The sequence below is a fragment of the Salvelinus sp. IW2-2015 genome, unplaced genomic scaffold (assembly GCF_002910315.2).
Source record: "Salvelinus sp. IW2-2015 unplaced genomic scaffold, ASM291031v2 Un_scaffold317, whole genome shotgun sequence".
Classification (NCBI taxonomy): Eukaryota; Metazoa; Chordata; class Actinopteri; order Salmoniformes; family Salmonidae; genus Salvelinus; species Salvelinus sp. IW2-2015.
Window position 1 is genome coordinate 1 of NW_019942537.1, and position 25,531 is coordinate 25,531.

At 44.9% G+C, this 25,531-nt stretch overlaps 1 protein-coding gene across 1 annotated transcript in view; it reads left to right on the forward strand.

The window, feature by feature from the left end:
- Positions 1-1,374: 1,374 nt before the first annotated feature.
- Positions 1,375-25,531, forward strand: part of LOC112068235 (myosin-16) — a 29,551-nt gene continuing 5,394 nt past the window's right edge. The window contains exons 1-10 of the mRNA XM_024135333.2: positions 1,375-1,427; positions 2,470-2,560; positions 10,433-10,489; positions 16,740-16,826; positions 17,003-17,248; positions 17,465-17,582; positions 18,736-18,863; positions 19,187-19,383; positions 19,849-19,981; positions 20,126-20,342. Coding sequence (XP_023991101.2) covers positions 1,375-1,427; positions 2,470-2,560; positions 10,433-10,489; positions 16,740-16,826; positions 17,003-17,248; positions 17,465-17,582; positions 18,736-18,863; positions 19,187-19,383; positions 19,849-19,981; positions 20,126-20,342 — 1,327 coding nt within the window. The remainder of the gene's footprint in view (positions 1,428-2,469; positions 2,561-10,432; positions 10,490-16,739; positions 16,827-17,002; positions 17,249-17,464; positions 17,583-18,735; positions 18,864-19,186; positions 19,384-19,848; positions 19,982-20,125; positions 20,343-25,531) is intronic.

The following is a 25,531-nucleotide window of genomic DNA, read 5'->3' on the forward strand; positions in this document are numbered from 1 at the left end:
CTCTCTGGATCTGTTTGTTGTCCCTCTCTCTCTGGATCTGTTTGTTGTCCCTCTCTCTCTGGATCTGTTTGTCGTCCCTCTCTCTCTCTGGATCTGTTTGTTGTCCCTCTCTCTCTGGATCTGTTTGTCATCCCTCTCTCTCTGGGCGCGCTTGCTCTCTCTCACTTACACAGCTCGCATGTTGATCTCTGCCTTGCACAGAAGCCTCTCTTTCTGCATGACCATTTAAGATATCATGAAAATCATTTATTTATGCCTAACAAAAGTAAGACATATGGTGTATAAGTTTACCTGAAAGCTTGAACATCTCCTCACTTTTTTTAATCACTAACCAATCACTAACATGCTCCCTCAGCCCTGTCATCAGGCTGAGCTCCCCAGCCCTAGTCATCCACTATGCTCCCTTCAGCCCTTCACCAGAGCATAGCTCCCTCAGCCCTGTCATCAGACATGCTCCCTCAGCCCTGTCATCAGACATGCTCCCTCAGCCCTGTCATCAGACATTCTCCCTCAGCCCTGTCATCAGACATTCTCCCTCAGCCCTGTCATCAGACATTCTCCCTCAGCACTGTCATCAGACATGCTCCCTCAGCCCTGTCAGCCTCCAGCTTCTTTCCCTCATTCTTGTCTGCTGTGTTTTGACATGTATTGTTATTAAACTCATATTTACAATAACTCAAGGCTTAATAGGTGATTCATCAGTTTAAGTTTAATTTGTTTGTTTGAACTGGTCAAATCTTCATTTCTCATCGGATTGGCCTTCGACAGAGCTGCTGGCACTGCCTCTCTTGAAGAATTTCCATATATCCAGCTAACATTAGTCATTAGCTAGCCTACAGTTGAGAAATTGAGGATAATACAATGACATTGCGATCAACACTATGTCACCTTTTCTACACATGACCTACTGATAATTGTTTTGTAATGGCCTACTGAATGAAAGAAATTGAGTATGAAAAGATATGTGCATGATGTTACGTCATCTGTCTCATTTATAGCCTGGCACAGATAGCAAAACTACATTAAATACAACGTTAATTAGATATCATCGCCACATAACGGTGTCTTTTAAATTCAACATAAGTTAACGTTACCGTTAGCTAGCTCGCAACGTCTGTTACACTGTAACTTACAGGCAGCCTCACATGAACACGTATTGGTTAACAAAGCTTTGATTATGACCAAAGTTAATAGTAGTGAATACTCTCTCTCTCTGTTCTAACTTAACACAAATTCACATCGTTGCCTATCTACATGAATCCGTCCTGTCAGAGCCTTTTTCTGTCCGTTTACTGTTAGCTAGCAGTCTCAAGCCACAGAAGTAGCTAACGTTAACCAAAATGTTAGCTACAAGTAGGCCTAACAGTCACTAGCATGTGCAGCATTCTCTACATCAGCAGCCTCCCCCAGGTCCTAGTGCCCAAGAAGTAAGAAGTTTAAGATGTGATGGTTGACAAAAAAAAGGATTCACAAAGAAAATATATTGGACTGATATATTGATTTATTAATGAATATTTTAGGGGGAGCTAATGAATATTTTAGGGGGGCTACCATTGAAAAAAGAACAGTTCAAGAAAAACGTATAGACAATGAGTTACAGAGATATGAGATATTTATAGAGAGAAATATAATGCAAAGTGGCTTAGTTTTTTCGTAGACCCAATAGAGTTGGGACTGGGTGAATAGTCTTGAAATACCCATCTTATCCTCAACCAAAACAAGGGGAATTGGCAGACCGGCAGTCCAGGTGTTGTCAACTGATGTCTTTGCTAAGGAATTGCATCTGCATACTATATCAACCATACGATATCTGTTCAACATCCAAGAAATGAAAAAACAGTCCAGAAACAGTATTTGGTTTGGTGCTTGCAGACATTTGGATTGCATGTCTCTGGCTTGCAGCAAAACAGATGCCTGGTGGAGGTTATAACATGATATCAGTAGTGCAAAGGACCGTTATCTAGATTTTAAGGGCTCGGGGCCTCGGGCCAGGGTTTCAGTAATGTCCTAACTTGTTGGTATGTGCCTCTCAGTAATATGAGGCTGAATGGAGGAAGGTGTTCTCTGACCTTTACCTGGAGAGTAGAACCAGCTGTGACATACAGGACACAAACGCAATAACATTTTCATTACCAAAACAGAACTGGGCCTTGACGTCAGATGTCATTCATTCATTTCCCCCCTTTCCTTCCCTCCTTCTCTTTCACTCACACACCTCTCTTTCCTCACAAAAACATTTTCATTTTCAAAGGAAGAGGGGGCCTTGAAGTCATTCATCCTCGTTGCACAATATTATTCTCACTTGTGAATGCCAATCAAATGAGTGAGTCACCTTGTTGCACCACCAGGATCAAACGAGGTCTGCCACTCATTCTCTCTGCTGAGCATGTCCCCTCACAGGGCAGTTTACTGTGGAAAAGGTATGATGGTATTGATATATTCTCTCTCTCTTTCTCTCTCTCTCTCAAGGAGAGATGTGGAGATAACCAGCACCAGTACCAAGCTGGAGGCAGAAGAGGCCCTAAACATCAGCCTGCATAGGAGGAACAAGGAGCTGCAGGTTGGACCCAGACTGCAGATGAAGGGGTGTTGGAGTGGAGATATTGAGGGGCGGCAGGGGAGGGGAGAGGGGTGATGTTGTGGGTTTGAAGGACTTTAAATGAGTTTGGGGTCAGGGGTAGGAGGCATTGAGACATATTGTGAGGTGGTATGGGGGAGGGGGAGGGGTTGAGTTGGAAGAGGGTCAGGGGTCGGGAGGCATTAAGACGTGTCGGAGAGAGTGGGAGGACTGGGGGGGCGATTAAAGGTGGGGTTGAGGTGGATTTGAGGGGTAAGATTGAAGGGGGTTGCTCCCAGTCGGGATGTCAAGGAGAGATCTGCATTCCTACTTTTCAGCACCACGGCTGTGTTCTGTCCTCTGATTGGTGGGCTGGTTTCACAGCCCCATGCCTGTCAGGAGAATGAGGAGCTGGTAAAAACACACATCCTCCATCTGCGCTGAATAACATCTATAGCCTGGCCTCTCTTATATGGAGTTAACTCCTCCATTTGAGCCAAATTAAATCTATCAGCCTTGGGCCCTCTTACCTACTGGAGTTAACTCCTCCATCTGAGCTGAATAACATCTATAGGCTGGCCTCTCTTATATGGAGTTAACTCCTCCATCTGAGCTGAATAACATCTATAGGCTGGCCTCTCTTATAGGGAGTTAACTCCTCCACTCTCTGTGGATATATGCTGTGTAGACATTGCCCTTTGGCTTCTCCGTCCAGGTTACTGTTTGCAAAGATGCACTTCAAAATCACAAGAGCCTTTCTAGTGAAATAATGTCTTATTAATAAATACGTAGTTATCGTGTCTGATTTGCAGATACTTTGCACTATGTAAATGGGCTTCATGTCCTCAGAAGATACAAAAAAAAAACGATGCGGCTTGTTGTGTTTCCACATTCATTCCAGAAGTATGTCAATGATTGGGAAAGAGGTGGCATTTACTTTTTGATTCAACAGTGCCTACGCAACTACAATCACATTCAGGTCATTCAGTTCTTATATCTGGCAGAAATGCCTGCATGAGCACGTAATAACGCTGAAATGATTACTTTAACAGGACATTTGGTTTTAATGTAATATTTGCAGTTGTCATTGCATTACATTTTTGCGGACACTCTTCTCCAGAGTGACTTACAGGATCAATTAGGGTTAAATGCACATCGGCAGATTTATTTCATGTTGTCAGCTCAGGGATTCAAACCAACAACCTTTTGGTTACTGGCCCAACACTCTTAACCACTAGACTACCTGTCGACCCCAAAATGATGAAAAAGCCCACGGAAGACAAGGTTATGGGAACAACGTTTACAAGCTGTGACATACTGTAGCTCCAACATGATTATCTCTCTCCGTCACTGGAACTTGTAGATGAACATGTGTTTTGTCTGGCTCTGTTCCTTCACGCAAAAAACGAGATTGAGAGAGATACTGAAGGAGTTGCAGACAAACAGAGAGATGGAWAGAGAGMCAAGAAGAGAAASAGAGAGAGACACACAGAGATGCAGAGAGAAAGAAAGACAGAGATTGAAAGAGAAAGTAAGAGGAGAAACAGAGCGACAGATTGAGAAAAAGAGAGAGAGTGGTAAAAGCAAAAGGTGCAGATCAGGTTAACTCCTCCTGAGATCCATGGATGCCTCCAGTTCCTTGGTTCTCTATCCAGAGGTTGGGAAAGAACAGAGGAATAAAGACTGTCTTTGTCTGCTGGGTGAACGAGGGACTGAAAGACGATCGGTGTGTCGGTGAGAGTGGTCATGTTTTCACATTTACTGTAGCCCTGGCATTATCCCATCAATGAAGCCTGTGTGTGTGTCTGTGTGTGTCTGTGTGTGTCTGTGTTTGGATCATGATCAGCATCTCCTCCCACAGATAAAGATGCAGGTGTCCAGGCCAGCGCTGAACAAAAGACCAGATTATTGGTTGGCCCTTCCCGTCTCTCGCCCACTCGTGTGTGGTTTAAATATAAAGGTCACATGCATATGTCAAGATTCCAAGACAGCATTGTAGCTCACAGGAAATCAAAGAGATATCTCATTTATGATGTAGCTATCTTCCCCCTACAGTACAGTTAAAGCACAATGTACTGCTGGGGGTAGTAGTTATGCATTTCAGCTGCTTCTTAGGAGTGTCGTAGCTCAAAGAGATAGCTCTGAATAGCTTTGTGATAGCTCTGAACAGCCTGTGTACTGTACAGTGCAATGTTCTGTATTTATATTGTGTACGTGGGGGTGAGTTGGCTAGTGAAGAGCTATGATGATGGAGCTCCCACTACTCCTCTACAGTTCAAAGCAGCTTTGGCAGACACAATATGAATGCAGTTGTAGAATGGGGCTAGCAGACGCATGCTATTCACTTCCATCGCGGAGGTGGCAGATGTTTTATGGCTGGTTTTACGGTGTTTATAATAAAGCAATACTGAAAAGGGATCATTGTGTGAGGTCAGAGGTCAAGTCAATCATCATGAACTAGTTTGTGACCAGTATTTTTCTGTTTTGCTTTAAAGCAGATGTGGGTTTACATGTCCAGTACGTGTGTAAAAGTAACACAGGACAGGAGCCAGGCCCTCAGCCACCTGGGTACTGTACACAGAGCACATCATTTTTAATAACATGATTTTGACCTTCCTGTTCTCAGCTACACTCTTAGAAAAAAGGGTTCCAAAATGGTTCTTCGGCTATCCCCCATAGGGTAAGCGTTTTTGGTTCCAGGTAGAACCCTTTTGGGTTCCATATAGAACTCTCGGTGGCAAGGGTTGTACATGGAACCAAAAAGGGTTCTACCTGGAACCAAAAGGGTTCTGCCTGCAACCAAAAAGGGTTATTCAAAGGGTTCTGCTATGGGGACAGCTGAAGAACCCTTTTAGGTTCCAGGTAGAGACGCTGATGAGGTAAAAGCCTTGAATTACCTGGCCATCGCTCCAGTCAATGAAATCACCAGGGCATACCATTGCCATGGTAGCTACAGCTCCATCTGAAGGTGTTTAAAAAAAACAAAGGGTTCTTATTCCAGAACTTTTCAAGCTTAGAGTCTGGAATGATCAGAGCATACGTATGTGGACAGTATGGAGAGTTCTATTGATAGGAGTAGAGTCTAATGAGGTTAGTTCGATGCAGGAGCAGGTCTGTGGTAGGCGTGTGCCAGGAGAGACTAATCGTTCAGCCTCTGGTCCGGTTCCCCTCTCTGAGGGCTCTCTGAGGGGGGTTTACAGGATATCGCTGCCCACGCTATAGAAAACCCCTCAAATACAATCACCGAGCCATCAGGCTCAACTCACATGTGATTGCAATTTATGCTCAATTGAATGTGGAGAGCTGCACTAGGAAAAAAAAAACTAATGTGGAAAGTTTAAGTAAGTGCAATTTCAGATATCAGACCATCCAAAAGTCCACTGTAATAATGGGCTAACGGTTTTGTTTCCTTTTGCGGTGTCTTATGCTTATAAGATAATGCTGAAATGGACTTACTGTGGTAAAACATTGCACACAATAGTTTGCCAAAACAGCAGTTCCCAGGCAGTTCAGAAGAAAAAAAACTSTTGTATTGTTGTATTGAAATATTAGCGATAACAGTTTCAGGCAAAGTTGACTGGGGGAGAAGTAACAGAAACAGATACAATATATTAAATAGAGTAGTCGGGGAGCTCTGCTACTCTCTGTGTGTGTGTGTGTGTCAGGAAGTGTGGAGTGTAGAATGCCTGAGGAGAAGCGGCTCGGCTGAGGGGAGCGTAGCAGCATGTGTGTGTGTCGGTATGTGTGTGAGAGAGAGAGGGAAAGAGAGAGTATTGGGGGAGAGTCAGTCAGTCAGTTGGGCTGCTGCTGCCTCACCATGGCTGTGCTCTCTGCTGAGGTCCTGCGCTGGCATGTGAGTTTCTACACCGCTTTTCTCTCGCTCGCTCTCTCACTTTCTTTTATCCTCCTCTTTTCTTTCTTTTTGCATGCTTTGGAATGTTTGTGTGGGCTTGTGCCATTCATAGGAAACTTGAATGTTATTGGCTAAAGTTATACGGATGTTATCTGAATGACTAGCCTCCTGGTTGTTTTGTTACCTGTAGAGCATTGTTGAAATATTTGCATGTTCTATACATCACTGTTTACTGTCATCACTAAAACTCATTTGACTTAGAGATGATAAGGGCCAGCAGCATACCAAATCAAATCACATTTTATTTGTCACATACACATGGTTAGCAGATGTTAATGCGAATGTAGCGAAATGCTTCTAGTTCCGACTATGCAGTAATATCTAACAAGTAATCTAACAATTTCACAACAACTACCTTATACACACAAGTGTAAAGGAATGAATAAGAGATATGGATGAGCGATGGACGAACGGCATAGGCAAGATGCAGTAAATGGTATAGAGTACAGTATATACATATAAGATGAGTATTGTAGGGTATGTAAACATTATATAAAGTGGCATTGTTTAAAGTGGCTAGTGATTTATTACATCCAAATTTTTATTATTAAAGTGGCTAGAGATGAGTCAGTATGTTGGCAGCAGCTACTCAATGTTAGTGATGGCTGTTTAACAGTCTGATGGCCTTGAGATAGAAGCTGTTTTTCAGTCTCTCGGTCCCCACTTTGATGCACCTGTACTGACCTCGCCTTCTGGATGATAGCGGGGTGAACAGGCAGTGGCTCGGGTGGTTGTTGTCCATGATGATCTTTTTGGCCTTCCTGTGACATCGGGTGGTGTAGGTGTCCTGGAGGGCAGGTAGTTTGCCCCCGGTGATGCGTTGTGCAGACCTCACTACCCTCTGGAGAGCCTTACGGTTGTGGGCGGAGCAGTTGCCGRACCAGGCGGTGATACAGCCCGACAGGATGCTCTCGATTGTGCATCTGTAAAAGTTTGTGAGTGTTTTTGGTGACAAGCCAAATTTCTTCGGCCTCCTGAGGTTGAAGAGGCGCTGTTCCACCTTCTTCACAACGCTGTCTGTGTGGGTGGACCATTTCAGTTTGTCCGTGATGTGTACGCCGAGGAACTTAAAACGTTCCACCTTCTCCACTACTGTCCTGTCGATGTGGATAGGGGGCTGCGCCCTCTGCTGTTTCCTGGAGTCCACGATCATCTCCTTTGTTTTGTTGACATTGAGTGTGAGGTTGTTTTCCTGACACCACACTCCGAGGTCCCTCACCTCCTCCCTGTAGGCCGTCTCGTCGTTTTTGGTAATCAAGCCTACCACTGTAGTGTCGTCTGCAAACTTGATGATTGAGTTGGAGGCGTGCATGGCCACGCAGTCATGGGTGAACAGGGAGTACAGGAGAGGGCTGAGAACGCACCCTTGTGGGGCCCCAGTGTTGAGGATCAGCGGGGTGGAGATGTTGTTTCCTACCCTCATCACCTGGAGGCGGCCCGTCAGGAAGTCCAGGACCCAGTTGCACAGGGCGGGGTCGAGACCCAGGGTCTCGAGCTTAATGACGAGTTTGGAGGGAACTATGGTGTTAAATTCTGAGCTGTAGTCGATAAACAGCATTCTTACATAGGTATTCCTCTTGTCCAGATGGGTTAGGGCAGTGTGCAGTGTGGTTGCGATTGCGTCGTCTGTGGACCTATTGGGTCGGTAAGCAAATTGGAGTGGGTCTAGGGTGGAGGTGACATGGTCCTTGACTAGTCTCTCAAAGCACTTCATGATGACGGAAGTGAGTGCTACGGGGCGGTAGTCGTTTAGCTCAGTTACCTTAGCTTTCTTGGGAACAGGAACAATGGTGGCCCTCTTGAAGCATGTGGGAACAGCAGACTGGGATAAGGATTGATTGAATATGTCTGTAAACACACCAGCCAGCTGGTCTGTGCATGCTCTGAACACGCGGCTAGGGATGCCGTCTGGGCTGGCGGCCTTGCGAGGGTTAACACGTTCAAATATTTTACTCACGTTGGCCACAGAGAAGAGCCCGCAGGTTTTGGAGCGGGCCGTGTCGGTGGCACTGTATTGTCCTCAAAGCGAGCAAAGAAGTTGTTTAGTTTGTCTGGGAGCAAGACATCGTGGTCCACGACGGGGCTGGTTTTCTTTTTGTAGTCCGTGATTGACTGTAGACCCAGCCGTGGATTGATGGCAGCTGAAAGCTGAACCACTGCTTTTAATCTGGTCAAGGCGACCAAAAACATGACCGAATACAAACAGTTTAGCTATTCCCTCCGCAAGGCAATCAAACAAGCTAAGCGTCAGTATAGAGACAAAGTAGAGTCGCAATTCAACAGCTCAGACACGAGAGGTCTGATGTGGTCCTTGACTAGTCTCTCAAAGCACTTCATGATGACGGAAGTGAGTGCTACTGGGCGAGCTGTTGAATTGTGACTCTACTTTGTCTCTATACTGACGCTTAGCTTGTTTGATTGCCTTGCGGAGGGAATAGCTAAACAGTTTGTATTCGGTCATGTTTCCAGTCGCCTTGCACTGACTAAAAGCAGTGGTTTGCGCTTTCAGTTTTGCGCGAATGCTGCCATCAATCCACGGTTTCTGGTTGGGGAAGGTTAGCACCCTGCATCCCACTCCTAGCTTTCCTCTGAAGCTATGTAGGGTTGGTCCTTGATGGGAGACCAGATGCTGCTGGAAGTSGTGTTCGAGGGCACTCTTCCTCTGATCTAAAAAAAATATCTCAATGCCCCAGGGCAGTGGTTGGGGACATTGCCCTGTGTAGGACGCCATCTTTCAGATGGAATGTTAAACGGGTGTCCTGTCTCGCTGTGGTCACTAAAGATCCAATGGCAGTTATTGTAAGAGTATGGTGTTAAACCCGGTGTCTTGGCTAAATTCCCAATTTGGCCCTCATGGTCACCTAATAATCCCCAGCTTACAATTGGCTCATTCTTCCTTTCTCCTGTAACTATTCCCCAGGTCATTGCTGTACATGAAAATGTGTTCTCAGTCAACTTACCTAGTAAAATAAGGTTAAAAAAAGTAGTGTGATTGAGATATTTAAAGTTATGACCCTGCCTGTGTGTTTAGAGTGTGGAACTTTGTTTGGTGTTTCCCCAAGTCTCTGCGTTTTGTGGTTAGTAGTGAGAGAGTTGGCTATGTTAGTGTGTGTGTGTGTGTGTGTGTGTGTGTTGGGATGTCCTGGGGCTATACGGTATGTGTTAGACACACTTCCTGACACTGAGACAAGATAGAGCTGTAGAACATGACATGACTTGAAGCCTGAAGACAGCAATGTTTAGAAACTCTGGCAATACGTTTGTGTCGAAAGGGCATAGACAACCTGTGTGTAGTTATGATATTGGGAAACTGAAATGTACTTAGAGATCTATTAGTGTGATAAGAAGCTGCATGACATTGCATCTATACTGAAGCAATAATAGCCTACAATTGTATGTCATAGATGTCATATATTAATGATGAAAATGCAATAAATCATTCAGCTATAGTAACAATTATAATATAATCAAATATTGCAAAATGAACCCAATCCTTTCATGAAGTGAAATCCTTCATTACTGTAGTCCCACCCGTTGGGCAGCCATGTATGAATTAAAGATATAGTGAAATGACAGTTGATATTCTCTGTTGAGCTGACTGACCTGATATGAAAGCCCAGTCCCATGCAGACCCAGTCTGAGGGTCAGAGATAATGATGGAGGCTACTGCTGCTGCTGACATTCCTGCTGTGAGAAGAAAAAACCCACTGGCATGCTGAACCAACCCAGGGAGAAATACAGAGAATGAGAATATCTCTCACCACAAACCTACTTCCCTGAAATAGCAAACCAACTACGCGGTGGTGCCTCTTATTTGCCCAGACAAAACATTGTATTTCTGCAGAGTATGTAGGTTTACTGGGACAATGGGTATTATTCAAATCTGTCAGAAAGTTGCAGTGATTCTATGAAATGCTAGCACATGCATGTAATGAGGACAATGCTCTCTCTGCTCTCTGTAGGTCCGTATAGAGGAGCTGGAGGAGGAACTGGAGACAGAAAGAACCATGAGAGCCAAGGTACAGTACATCTGTCACTGGTCCAGTACTGTAACCCCTACATTATCACCTAACTATCAAACCTATTGCATCCTTAACTCACTGGAGTTGGGCTGTCATTAGTGTTATAGGGCTATGAGCTAGAGTTAGCGTTATGTTTGGAGGTGCTGTGGCCAGTACTGCGGTCTACTGTGGTTAGTGCCAGGCATGTCCTGAACTGTCCGAGTGAATGTTTGTGGTGTTGGAGGGCGGAGCTTGCTGAGGGAGAGTCCTGTATCACATATCAGTCAGAGACTAGAGCAGTCCAAGGTGCTGTGGGATGAGATGAGCTTTGCTCGGCTGTAATARTCTGTGAGACGTGGTGCAGCTAGGAGCTGTCATAGGATTGAAACCCTGGAAGGGAAGTCAAGGAGAGAGAAGGTAAAGGAGGAATACTGGGGAAGGGAGTTAGGTTTGGAGAATGAAATAGAGAATCGGTAAGGTGGGAGGTTGATTTCAGACAGGAAGGGTAGTGGATGGTTCAGTTGGAGCAGGGAAGTGGGATTGAGGCAAATGGGAGTGAGTGGGTTTGGGGGACCTGGTGTTTGGCATGCTGGTGGGGGAAATAGGTCTGTCCCGTGCCTCTGGTGGTTACCCCAAATCAGCTGCACCTGTGATAATACATGAGAGGAAAGCCCTGGTGTTTCTGGTTAACTCACAGAGCAGCCCCGGAGGCAAACAGAGCCCCTACATCCCACCATTCCACACACGCATGAAAGCACACACACACACACACACACATTCCTCCACCTTGCTCCGCACGAGCGTGACAGAAGTAATGGATTAGGATCATTTTTTCGGTCTTCCTCTTCTTCAGCACGCCAAGGTGGCCAAAAGGCATCTGGTATATTTTTATGTTAAGGCTACAAACTGGGTTTAAAACTCTGAGCTTAGTCCATGTCAAACCAATCCCTTGTAGAAGAGAAGATTGTTCACTTAACAGTCGGAGGGGATTGTTAACCGCTTCTTATGTGACTTGAGTTGTGTGTGTATTTTAGAGAGACAGACCCTGCTGTGATTCCCCTGTAGCAATAAGCAGGCCAGAGATAGAAACATACATATTTCATCCTCACTGGTGGTGAATGGAGTGACATCCAGTCCGTTTAGGCTGTTTGCACACTTATTCCCTAGCTCTGGGTGGCACACACACACACTGGGTGGTATGCTTAACTAATAGCCCCGTGCTCTCCCTGCCTCCTATTAAAGCCAGCAGAGTGTGAGAGAGAGAGACAGGCAGAGACTTGTAAAGCTTTATCTGCAGGGTCTTCTCAGTGTCTCTAACACACATACCAGCGCTGCAGACAGGCTGTCCATTGTCTGGCTCAGCTCAGGTAGGGAGAGATGAGGAGATAGTGCCGTCACTATCTCCTGGTACTGTTTTCCATGGGATCTTCTCCCCAGTGGAATGTCGGACACACACACAAATGCTCACCCAAACTCCCTGACACTCTCATGCAAACAAGAGGTGTCTGCCATTCCACATGGACTAAGACAAKGCTGACCTTGCTTTAGCCTCTTTAGTTTACAACAGAAAGGGAACGGTTGRGAAGTGTGTTGAGCTGAAGTAGCTGTTGTCACTGGACTGGACGAGAGTGATGACAGAAATAGGTCAGAGGTCAGAGTGCATGGGCGAGACAGCGATAGGGAGCTATAGTGGTAGAGTGGGGAGGGGTGAGTGCACAGGGAACTGAAAGTTGAGATCCCTCTGCTTGGTTGGAGCTGAAATGAGATGAGTCTGTTTTCACTGAGCGCTGATTAACCATGTTAAGAGGAAGACCATACAGAAAATACATAGATCATGTAGAATATCAGGAAGAAGGCACAAATACTGTACATGGACAAACACACTTGACTTTGAGGTAGTGTTGCCTACCATACACTACCAGTGGACTGACGCTTTAACCTTCTACTGCAGTGGGCTACATCAGAGTGTTTCTTAGTAGTCTTAAACAAATCTACTTTGAAACAAAAGTGTACACCTCACACACATGATTATGGTCTTAAAAAAAGAAGATAACTGTTCCATGTCAGATATAGAGTTGGAATATTCAATTTTGAGTTTGCATCCCACTATGACACTTTATACACGAACTGAAGTCGGAGGTTTACATACACCTTAGCCAAATACATTTAAACTCAGTTTCACAATTCCTGACATTTAATCCTAGTAAAAATTCCCTGTTTTAGGTCAGTCACCACTATATTTTAACACTCAATTAGTATTTGGTAGCATTGCCTTTAAATTGTTTACCTGTGTCAAACGTTTCGGGACGAGCTCCACAAGCTTCCCACAATAAGTTGGGTGAATTGTGACCCATTCCTCCTGACAGAGCTGGTGTAACTGAGTCAGGTTTGTAGGCCTCATTGCTCGCACATGCTTTTTCAGTTCTGCCCACAAATGTTCTATAGGATTGAGGTCAGGGCTTTGTGATGGCCACTCCAATACCTTGACTTTGTTGTCCTTAAGCCTTTTTGCCACAACTTTGGAAGTATGCTTGGGGTCATTGTCCATTTGGAAGACCCATTTGCACCCAAGCTTTAACCTGATGATGTCTTGAGATGTTGCTTCAATATATCCACCTAATTTTCCCTGCCTCTGATGCCATCTATTTTGTGAAGTGCACCAGTCCCTCCTGCAGCAAAGCACCCCCACAACATGATGCTGCCACCCCCGTGCTTCACAGATTGGGATGGTGTTCTTCGGCTTGCAAGCCTCCCCCTCCCCCTCCCCTCCCCCATTATGGCCAAAGAGTTCTAATTTTGTTTCATCAGACAGACGACATTTCTCCAAAAAGTACGATCTTTGTCCCCATGTGCAGTTGCAAACCGTAGTCTGGCTTTTTTTAAATCGCGTTTTTGGAGCAGTGGCTTCTTCCTTGCTGAGCGGCCTTTCAGGTTATGTTGATATAGGACTCGTTTTACTGTGGATATAGATACTTTTGTACCTGTTTCCTCCAGCATCTTCAAAAGGTCCTTTGCTGTTGTTCTGGGATTGATTTGCACTTTCTGCACCAAAGTACGTTCATTTCTAGGAGACAGAATGCGTCTCCGTCCTGAGCGGTATGACGGCTGCGTGGTCCCATGGTGTTTATACTTGTGTACTATTGTTTGTACAGATGAATGTGGTACCTTCAGGCATTTGGAAATTGCTCCCAAGGATGAACCAGACTTGTGGATGTCTACAATTTTTTTTCTGAGGTCTTGATTTTCCCATGATGTCAAGCAAAGAGGCACTGAGTTTGAAGGTAGGCCTTGAAATACATCCACAGTTAACCTTTTCAATTGACTCAAATGATGTCAATTAGCCTATCAGAAGCTTCTAAAGCCATGACATCATTTTCTGGAATTTTCCAAGCTGTTTAAAGGCACAGTCAAGTTAGTGTATGTAAACTTCTGACCCACTGGAATTGTGATACAGTGAATTATAAGTGAAATAATCTGTCTGTAAACAATTGTTGGAAAATGACTTGTGTCATGCACAAAGTAGATGTCCTAACCGACTTGCCAAAACTATAGTTTGTAACAAAACATTTGTGGAGTGGTTGAAAAAACGAGTTTAATGACTCCAACCTAAGTGTATGTAAACTTCCGACTTCAACTGTACATCACAAGAAGACTGAAATATAACAAAACTGTTTGACATAGAAACACCAGATATTTGTATTTTAAAAAATACTTTTTTGTAATTATGAAAAACATTTAGAACATTCCATCCATGAGGCCACTGGGTCATTTGACTGGAGGAAAGGGCTACAGACCCTCTCAACATTCACAACAGCTTTAAAACAGCAGTAAAAGATCAACATAAAACCAACAACTGCGTTCAACTGGAACTTCTAAAGCTTTGATTGTTTGTGCATTTCACGGCCATATGTTTCAGAGTACTATAACCGTTACATGTGTTGCCTTGTTTTATAATGGAAATACCTCAAGTTTTAGATAAAATCACCCAAGCATGTCATTACCCCTCTGATTGTGATTGTCCTTTGAAGATTATACACTGCTCAAAAAAATAAAGGGAACACTAAAATAACACATCCTAGATCTGAATGAATGAAATATTCTTATTAAATACTTTTTTCTTTACATAGTTGAATGTGCTGACAACAAAATCACACAAACATTATCAATGGAAATCAAATTTATCAACCCATGGAGGTCTGGATTTGGAGTCACACTCAAATTAAAGTGGAAAAACCACACTACAGGCTGATCCAACTTTGATGTAATGTTCTTAACAAAGTCAAAATGAGGCTCAGTAGTGTGTGTGGCCTGCCTGTATGACCTCCCTACAACGCCTGGGCATGCTCCTGATGAGGTGGCGGATGGTCTCCTGAGGGATCTCCTCCCAGACCTGGACTAAAGCATCCGCCAACTCCTGGACAGTCTGTGGTGCAACGGGGCGTTGGTGGATGGAGCGAGACATGATGTCCCAGATGTGCTCAATTGGATTCAGGTCTGGGGAACGGGCGGGCCAGTCCATAGCATCAATGACTTCCCTCTTGCAGGAACTGCTGACACACTCCAGCCACATGAGGTCTAGCATTGTCTTGCATTAGGAGGACCCAGGGCCAACCGCACCAGCATATGGTCTCACAAGGGGTCTGAGGATCTCATCTCGGTACCTAATGGCAGTCAGGCTAACTCTGGCGAGCACATGGAGGGCTGTGCGGCCCCCCAAAGAAATGCCACACCCACACCATGACTGACCCCACCGCCAAACCGTTCATGCTGGAGGATGTTGCAGGCAGCAGAACGTTCTCCACGGCGTCTCCAGACTCTGTCACGTCTGTCACGTGCTCAGTGTGAACCTGCTTTCATCTGTGAAGAGCACAGGGCGCCAGTGGTGAATTTGCCAATCTTGGTGTTCTCTGGCAAATGCCAAACGTCCTGCACGGTGTTGGGCTGTAAGCACAACCCCCACCTGTGGATGTCGGGCCCTCATACCACCCTCATGGACTCTGTTTCTGACCGTTTGAGCAGACACATGCACATTTGTGGCCTGCTGGAGGTCATTTTGCAGGGCTCTGGCAGTGCTCCTCCTGCTACTCCTTGCACAAAGGCGGAGGTAGCGGTCCTGCTGCTGGGTTGTTGCCCTCCTACGGCCTCCTCCACGTCTCCTGATGTACTGGCCTGTCTCCTGGTAGCGCCTCCATGCTCTGGACACTACGCTGACAGACACAGCAAACCTTCTTGCCACAGCTCGCATTGATGTGCCATCCTGGTGAGCTGCACTACCTGAGCCACCTTGTGTGGGTTGTAGACTCCGTCTCATGCTACCACTAGAGTGAGAGCACCGCCAGCATTCAAAAGTGAACCAAAACATCAGCCAGGAAGCATAGGAACTGAGAAGTGGTCTGTGGTCACCACCTGCAGAACCACTCCTTTATGGGGGGTGTCTTGCTAACTACCTAATACTTTCCACCTGTTGTCTATTCCATTTGCACAACAGCATGTGACATTTATTGTCAATCAGTGTTGCTTCCTAAGTGGACAGTTTGATTTCACAGAAGTGTGATTGACTTGGAGTTACATTGTGTTGTTTAAGTGTTCCCTTTATTTTTTTGAGCAGTGTATTTATGGAGATGATGCTTAGTCTGGTCTAGCACAACATAGATTTTATATAGACATTTAAATCATTTACACTTGAAATACTCACATGCTGGCCATCTCTYCCTGGAAACACAGAGATGGTAGTAGCTACTGTAGATGACCAAGAAACAGGAGTCGCTCAATATTTGGACTTTGCAACGGATGCTCCTCCCTGCTGTGCTCTGATTGGACAGGTGCGCTGATCCTGACCTCTGAACCCTGTGGAGGTCACTTCCGGTTGGTGTCTTTCAATCACAGCAATCCACAGGATGTGAGATCATTTTGTTGGGTCCAGATCGAATCTGCAGGGACGTTTGCTTARCAATATCTTTACAGTGTTTCCAGCATATTTCATGAATAAAACTGCAGCTATCAATGTTTTGTTGCTTTAGATGCTCTCAGGCTGTTACATAGATGACCACAGCTGGTTTACACAAGGAAGATATAACCCACCGACAAGAGCCTCGCTTTGATGATGTCACTGTGTGTGGAGAGGATACTGTTTGTGATAAACTGAGCAGGATCTGTTTCTGACACATTTGCACRCAGAAACAAATCTCGCATGAGCACTGGCCTCTAGCCAACTCATTTGTAATTGTTAAGCCTATTATGAGAGACTACAAATGACTTTGTTTTGTAGGTGGAGAAGCAGAGAGCTGATCTGACCAGAGAACTGGATGACCTCACTGACCGACTGGAGGAGGCAGGGGGAGCCACAGCTTCACAGGTACACATGCAGACAAACACACTCTAGCATGTAACCCTGAGATGTATTGGCACTTGCACTTCACATGTCACTCCATTTGACCAGTAATGGGAGGAATGTAACAGTAATCATAGCCATTGTAAATGGGATGACTAGCTTCTACCTCCCCCTCTCTCTCCCTCCATCACTCCCCTCAGATTGAAGTAAATAAAAAGCGGGAGGCGGAGCTCCAGCGTCTGAGGAGGGACTTGGAGGAGTCTTCTATCCAATCAGAGGCCCTAGCTGCGTCTCTAAGGAAGCGTCATGGTGATGCGATGGCAGAGCTGGGAGAGCAGTGTGAGAGTCTACAGAGGACCAGGGCCAAGCTGGACAAGGAGAAACAGAGTCTACGCATGGAGCTGGAGGACCTTGCTGCCTCACTGGACACCCTGCAGAAAGTCAGGGTTAGTCACACCTCGGATGGGAAGGCTGTCCCTGAGAGTTAGCGATTTGTTATATCACAATGCCCCACATCAAGCTTTTGGAGGCGTCTTGTAAAACCTCAAGACAGCTTTTCAGGTCTCGATCTTTATTCACACTCTAAGAAGAATCAGCCATGTGAGTGCCTATGTAATATGGCCAAAGCACCTAGAAATGCCATGTTTTCATCTTATCCCCAGGTGTCGACAGACAGCCAGCTGAGGAAGCTGGAGGAGCAGCTCTCTGAGGCCAACACCAGAGGAGACGATCTGCAGAAAGCCCTGACTGAGGTCAACGTAGCCAGGAACAGACTCACAGGTACACGTACAAGTGCAGACACACAACCACACACACAACCAAGTGAAAGCTCAAAGCCTTTGGCGTGTCTCCAATGGTTAGTTCAATCGGGTTTAACCCTTTACTTGGCTTAGAGTGCAGAGTACAAAAACTCACACAAACAGATTGAACAGAGTTAGTCACCACTAGGACTTTAGACACAGATCGAACAGGGCTGTGGTGCAACAAAGACCTTATGACACAGTCTTGAGTTTAGACCAACTGGCCTACCGCCAGCCAAACTCAGTTCAGCCCAATCCAGTGCTGAGCAATGGGAAACAGACTAACTAGAAGAAACTATATAATTTACAGCTTCTCCACTGGACACTGCTGCTCAGGGTTGACAGTGGAACACTATTGGCCTCAGATGGCCTTGAATGCAGCAGGGAAAATATCATTAAGTATCATATAAAGTGCCGTCATGAACCCTCTGCGAATTCCGTGAAGAGTCCTCTCTCTGTGTCTTTGCTCTGTGTATTAAACATCGCTACAGCTATCATATGTGTGTGTTTATATCAGTTAGCTGTATGGTAAAAGTGATGAATCGGGTACAAACCCAGTCGGACACATCAGTTTTGACCAAGTCGGTCTCTGTCCCTTGTATGTTCTGGTAGTTGATAACACACCTGGGCCTAGATTCAATCAGATCAAGCATTCACCCGCGATAGCAGACACCCTCAAAGATGGTATTTTGGGGGTGTCGAAGGTGTAACGTTAGAGATGTCAAATCGGTGGGAGGCTGCTTGTGTGGTCAGTCACGAAGCCACACCCATCCCACTTGCGTTAGATGTTCAGAACAGGAAAGTGTAGGGTCTATAAAAATAATGACACTCAAATTGAAAATCATTAAACCAAATATTGAGGATTTCTATCAGCCTAATCGAGGTGTAGATTACGTCTCGCATTCCAGTGTTTAACTAAATGGGATTTCCCTTAATGCGACTCCATGCAACCAATGGCAATGTCCGCTTTAGGTATAATGCTGCAAGCCGCTTGTGGATTTGATTGCTCTAGCGCAGTCCGACCTCCGACACTGCCCCCCAAAAAACGCTATACGGGAGTCGGCTGGCACGGATCTGATAGAATCTAGCCCCTGGTTGTGTCTCTAACTTGTCTTCTCTCTGTGTAATGTTAGCTGACAACACAGACCTGGCCAGACAGCTGGAGGAGGCAGAGAGCAGAGCCAGCCAGGTGTGTCGCTCCAAGACCCTGATTGTGACCCAACATGAAGACATCAAGAAACAGATGGACGAGGAGCTCAAGGTAGGACCAGGCAGTGGTGTGTGTGTGTGMGGGGGGGGGGAGTGTATTTAGTACCCCTGATTATGAGGTGAATGTTTTCAGTTGTATCAATAACTGATAAGAATTGAGGAATCTAAGCATCGGAATGACCTCATATCCCAAATATGTGTCCACCCTACGCACAATGTTTCATTACGGATCCTTATAGCTTTCAGATGTCTTCGACAGTATGTGTTTGTATCTCTCCCCCATTCTAAGTTGGCCCTGGCCAGCAGTCTGGCAGGGCTGCGTCAGGAGTGTGTTACAGTGTATGTGACAGTGTGTGTCTTTTTCACTGTCCCCAGTCTAAGCTGGCCCTGGCCAGCAGTCTGGCAGGGCTGCGTCAGGAGTGTGAGGTGTTGAAGGAACAGCTGGAGGAGGAGCAGGAGAGCAAGCTGGAGCTGCAGCGCTTCATCTCCAAACTCAACACCGAGGTCACACATTGGAGGACCAGACATGAGGCGGACGCCATACAGCACTTGGACGAACTGGAGGAGACCAAGTAAGACGCATACTAGTATACAGAACACACACACACACAAACGCAGCTGAGCTAGAAGACAAGAAGTGAGAGTTACACCCAAAATCTTGCCTACTTCTTGCTACAACAACATACTGTGTGCCAATCGTTAGATCATATTGCTAAGTAAACATTCATGCAGTAAGCAACAAACATAAAATGCTTGGCTCACCATACTGAGAATGCGTAATGTTTCCCGCCATTCATTCGTTTTGCTACAGCCTATCCCCTGATTTTGAGCTGAGTGTTGTCAAACACACATGGGTTTGAAAAGCTGATTCTCTTTTTCAATCGCATGCAGCGAATTGTACTAGATGAAAAGCCAAAATTAGTATGACATCCTGGCATCTAAAGCATACTTTCAAAATGTCACATACTASAAGCATGTACAGGTATTGAGACACACTCTCACACACCTTCATATCCAGACATTTGTGTGTGTTCCAGGAAGAAGCTGGCGTCTCGGCTCCAGGAGGCTGAGGAGGCGGTGGAGGCCACCCAGGCTAAGTGCTCCTCTCTGGAGAAGACCAAGCAGAGACTACAGGGAGAGGTGGAGGACCTCTGTATAGACATGGAGAAGGTAAGAGGACACATTAAAACATGGCAGAGGAGCTGAATAACCTACCTTATCAATGTAATCAATTAATAACTGGTCATAACTGATAAATGGTAGCTGGCGGGTGATAATGACCAATCCCTCTACCTTCATTGTTCTTCCTTCCAGGCTAGTAATTGTGGCCAGGCGCTGGATAAGAAACAGCGCATCTTGGAGAAGCAGCTGGGTGACTGGAGGCAGAAGTGTGAGGAGCTGGTGTTGGAGGTGGAGGGTTGTCAGAAGGAGAGCAGACAGCACGCCACGGAGCTCTTCAAACTGAAGACGGCCCATGAAGAGGCTCTGGAACAGGGAGATGCCCTACGCAGAGAGAACAAGGCCTACCAGGGTGAGGGTTAAATACCACAGTATAAAGCCCTGGAACAAGGGCTACSAGGATCAAATCAAATGTTATTTGTCACATACGCCGAATACAACAAGTGTAGTTTTTGTGAAATGCTTAGTTACGAGCCCTTTCCTAACAATGCTGTTAAAAAGTAAGAAAATTAATAAATAGATCAAATGAAAATAGTTACACAAAATAACAATAACCAGGCTATACAGAGGCAAAATACAAGGAGTACCGGTACCGAGTCAGTGTACTGGGATACGATGAGGTAGTTGGTGTGATTGATTGAGGTAATACAGTTGAAGTCGGAAGTTTACATACACTTAGGTTGGAGTCATTAAAACTCGTTTTTCAACCACTTCACAAATGTCTTGTTAACAAACTATAGTTTTGGCAAGTCGGTTACGACATCTACTTTCTGCATGACACAAGTCATTTTTCCAACAGTTGTTTACAGACAGATTATTTCACTTATAATTCATTGTATCACAATTCCAGTGGGTCAGAAGTTTACATACACTAACTTGACTGTGCCTTTAAACAGCTTGGACAATTCCAGAAAATTATGTCATGGCTTTAGAAGCTTCTGATAGCCTAATTGACATCATTTGAGTCAATTGGAGGTGTACCTGTGGAAATATTTCAAGGCCTACCTTCAAACTCAGTGCCTCTTTGCTTGACATCATGGGAAAATCAAAAGAAATCAGCCAAGACCTCAGAAACAAATTGTAGACCTCCACAAGTCTGGTTCATCCTTGGGAGCAATTTCCAAACACCTGAAGGTACCACATTCATCTGTACAAACAATAGTACGCAAGTATAAACACCATGGGACCACGCAGCCGTCATACCGCTCAGGAAGGAGATGTGTTCTGTCTCCTAGAGATGAAATGTACTTTGGTGCGAAAAGTGCAAATCAATCCCAGAACAACAGCAAAGGACCTTGTGAAGATGCTGGAGGAAACAGGTACAAAAGTACCTATATCCACAGTAAAACGAGTCCTATATCGACATAACCTGAAAGGCCGCTCAGCAAGGAAGAAGCCACTGCTCCAAAACTGCCATAAAAAAGCCAGGCTAAAAAACCTGAAATAAATAATTCTCTCTACTATTATTTCTGACACTTCATATTCTTACAATACATTTAAGTCATTTAGCAGACGCTCTTATCCAGAGCGACTTACAAATTGGAAAGTTCATACATATTCATCCTGGTCCCCCCGTGGGAATTGAACCCACAACCCTGGCGTTGCAAGCGCCATGCTCTACCAACTGAGCCACACGGGACCAATAAAGGGGTGATCCTAATTGACCTAAGACAGGGAATTTTTACTAGGATTAAATGTCAGGAATTGTGAATAACTTAGCCAAATACATTTGAACTAAGGTGAATGTAAACTTCCGACTTCAACTGTAGGTTTGTTTAGGTGATTGAAAATGTACTGTAGGAAGGGGGTGAAAAGCAGAAAGTCCAGGTAGCTGTTTAATTAACTGTTCAGCAGCCTTATGACTTTGGGGTTGAAGCTTTTCAGGAGCCTTTTGGTCCCAGACTTGTAGCTCCGTTACCCCTTCTCGTGCGGTAGCAGAGAGAACAGACTGTGACTTGGGTGGCTGTAGTCTGACAATTTTTAGGGCTTTCCTCTGATGCCGCCTGGTATAGAGGTCCTGGATGACAGGGAGCTTGACCCCAGTGATGTACTGGGCTGTACGCACTACCCTCTGTAGTGCCTTGCGGTTGGATCCGAGCAGTTGCCATACCAAGCAGTGATGCAGCCAGTCAATATGCTCTCAATGGTGCAGCTGTAAGGTCCATGCCAAGTCTTTTCAGCATCCTGAGGGGAAAGAGGCGTTGTCGTGACTGGGACCATGATAGGTCTGTCGTGATATGAACCGTGAGGAACTTGAAGCTCTCGACCGTCTCCACTACAGCCCCATTGATGTGAATGGGGCGTGCTCGGCCCTCCGTTTCCTGTAGTCAGATCCTTTGTCTTGCTGACATTGAGGGAGAGGTTGTTGTCCTGGCAGTGTCTGACCTCTTTCCTGTAGGCTGTCTTATCGTCATTGGTGATCAGGCCTATCATCGTCGTGTCGTCAGCAAGCTTAATGATGGTGTTGGATTCGTGTGCGGACACGCAGACATGGGMGAACTGGGAGTACTGTAGGAGGTTAAGCACGCAGCACTGAGGGGACCCCATGTTGAGGATCAGCGTGGCGGATGTGTTGTTACCTACCCTRACCACCTGGGGACAGCCCGTCAGAAAGTCCAGTATCCAATTGCAGAGGGAGGTGTTTAATCCCAGGGTCCTTATCTTAGTGATGAGCTTGGAGGGTACAATGGTGTTGAACGCTGAGCTGTYGTCAATGAACAGCATTCTCACATAGTTGTTCCTTTTGTGCAGGTAGGAGAGGGCAGTGTGAAGTGCAATATTGCATCATCTGTGGATCTGTTGTGGCGGTATGCTATTTGGAGTGGATCCAGGGTGTCTGGGATGATGGTGTGATGTGAGCCATGACCAGCCTTTCAAKGCATTTCATTGCTACAGATGTGATAGTAATTTAGACAGGTTACCTTAGCGTTCTTGGGCACAGGGACTATGGTGTTCTGCTTGAAACATGTGGGTATTACAGACTGGGTCAGGGAGAGGTTGAAAATATCAGTGAAGACACTTGCTAGCTGGTCAGCGCATGCTCTGATTACGCGTCCTGGTAATCCATCTGGCCTTGCAGCATTGTGAATGTTTACCTGTTTAAATGGTCTTACTCACATTGGCTATGGAGAGCATGATCACACAGTCATCCGGAACAGCTGGTGCTCTCATGTATGGTTCATTGTTGCTTGCATCGAAGTGAGCATAGAAAGCATTTAGCTCATCTGGTAGGCTTTCGTCACTGGGCAAGCTTGTGGCTGGGTTTCCTTTTGTAATCCATGATAGTTTGCAAGCCCTGCCACATCCGACAAGTGTCAGAGCCAGTGTAYTAGGATTCGATCTTAGTCATGTATTGACGCTTTGCCTGTTTGGTGGTTCATTGGAGGGTGTAGCAGCATTTCTTATAACTGTCCGGATTTATATTCCGCACCTTAAAAGCAGCAGTTCTAGCCTTTAACCTTTCTGGGATATGTGGGACGCTAGCGTCCCGCATGGCCAACATCCAGTGAAAATGCAGAGCGCCAAATTCAAATAAATTACTATAAAAATTAAACTTTCATGAAATCACACATGCAATACACCAAATTAAAGCTACACTTGTTGTGAATCCAGCCAACGTGTCCMATTTCAAAAAGGCTTTACGACAAAAGCACACCAAACGATTATGTTAGGTCAGTACATAGCCACAGAAAAACACAGCCATGTTTCCAGCTAAAGAGAGCATTAACAAAAAGCATAAATAGAGATAKAATMTATCACTAACCTTTGATGATCTTCATCAGATGACACTCATAGGACTTCATGTTACACAATACATGTATTTTATGTTCGGTAAAGTTCATATTTATATCCAAAAATCTGAGTTTAGGCAAGACGCTACTGTATCACTTGGCAAAAAGCTTGGGAAAAAAATCACACATGAAAGTTATCAAATTAAAGCTACACTGGTTGTGAATCCAGCCAACATGTCAGAATTCAAATAGMCTTTTCAGCGAAAGCATACGATGCTATTATCTGAGCATAGCACCATTATAAACAAAAGAGAGAAAACATTTCAACCCTGCAGGAGCGACACAAAACGCAGAATAAAAATATAATTCATGCCTTACCTTTGACGAGCTTCTGTTGTTGGCACTCCAATATGTCCCATAAACATCACAAATGGTCCTTTTGTTCGATTAATTCCGTCGATATATGTCCAAAATGTCAATTTATTTGGCGCGTTTGATCCAGAAAAACACCGGTTCCAACTTGCTCAAACATGACGACAAAATATAGCAAWGGTTACCTTTAAACTTTGCCAAAAAATGTCAAACTACTTATGTAATACAACTTTGGGTATTTTTTAAKGTTAATAATCGATAAAATTAAAGACYGGATGATATGTGTTCAATACAGGATTAAAACGATATGTAGCATGAGTTCTGTTTGATTGAAAAGCATGTCTAGGACACCAGGAGTGCCTCGACTTCAAGATGGCCGTATTTCTTCATTACACAAAGGAATAACCTCAACCTATTTCTCACGACTGTTGACATCCAGTGGAAGCCGTAGGAACTGCAAGCAAGTTGCTTAGAAATCTGGTGTCCCAATGAAATCTCATTGAAAAGACAGTGACCTCAAAAAAAATTCAATCTGAATGGTTTGTCCTCTGGGTTTCGCCTGCTAAATAAGTTKTGTTATTCTCACAMACATGATTCAAACAGTTTTAGAAACTTCAGAGTGTTTTCTATCCAAATCTACTAATAATATGCATATCTTATCTCCTGGCGATGAGTAACTGGCAGTTGAATTTGGGTATGTTTTTCATCCAAACGTGAAAATGCTGCCCCCTACCCTAGAGAAGTTAATGCAACCGCTGTGTCAGATTTCAAAAAAGCTTTACTGAAAAAGCACACCATGCAATAATCTGAGTACAGCGCTCAGAGCCCAAACAAGCCAAAGAGATATCCGCCATGTTGTGGAGTCAACAAAGTTAGAAATAGCATTATAAATATTCACTTACCTTTGATYATCTTCATCAGAATGCACTCSCAGGAATCCCAGTTCCACAATAAATGTTTGATTTGTTCGATAAAGTCCATCATTTATGTCCAAATAACTCCTTTTGTTCGCGCGTTTAGTACACAATCCAAACTGACGACGCGCTGGCASMGCCAGGCGATAGTTCAGACGAAAAGTCATATTACAGTCCGTAGAACCATGTCAAACTAGGTATAGAATTAATCTTTAGGATTTTTTATCATAAATCTTAAATAATGTTCCAACTGGAGAATTCTTTAGTCTTCAGAAATGCGATGGAACAGAGCTCGCTCTCACGTGAACGRGCATGGTCAGCTCATGGCACTCTGCCAGACCTCTGACTCAATCCCCTATCATTCCCCCCTCCTTTATAGTAGAAGCATTAAACAAGGTTCTAAATACTGTTGACATCTAGTGGAAGCCTTAGGAAGTGCAACATGACCCCATTTCCACTGTATCTTGGATAGGCAAAGAGTTGAAACACTACAAACGTCAGATTTCCCATTTCCTGGTTGGATT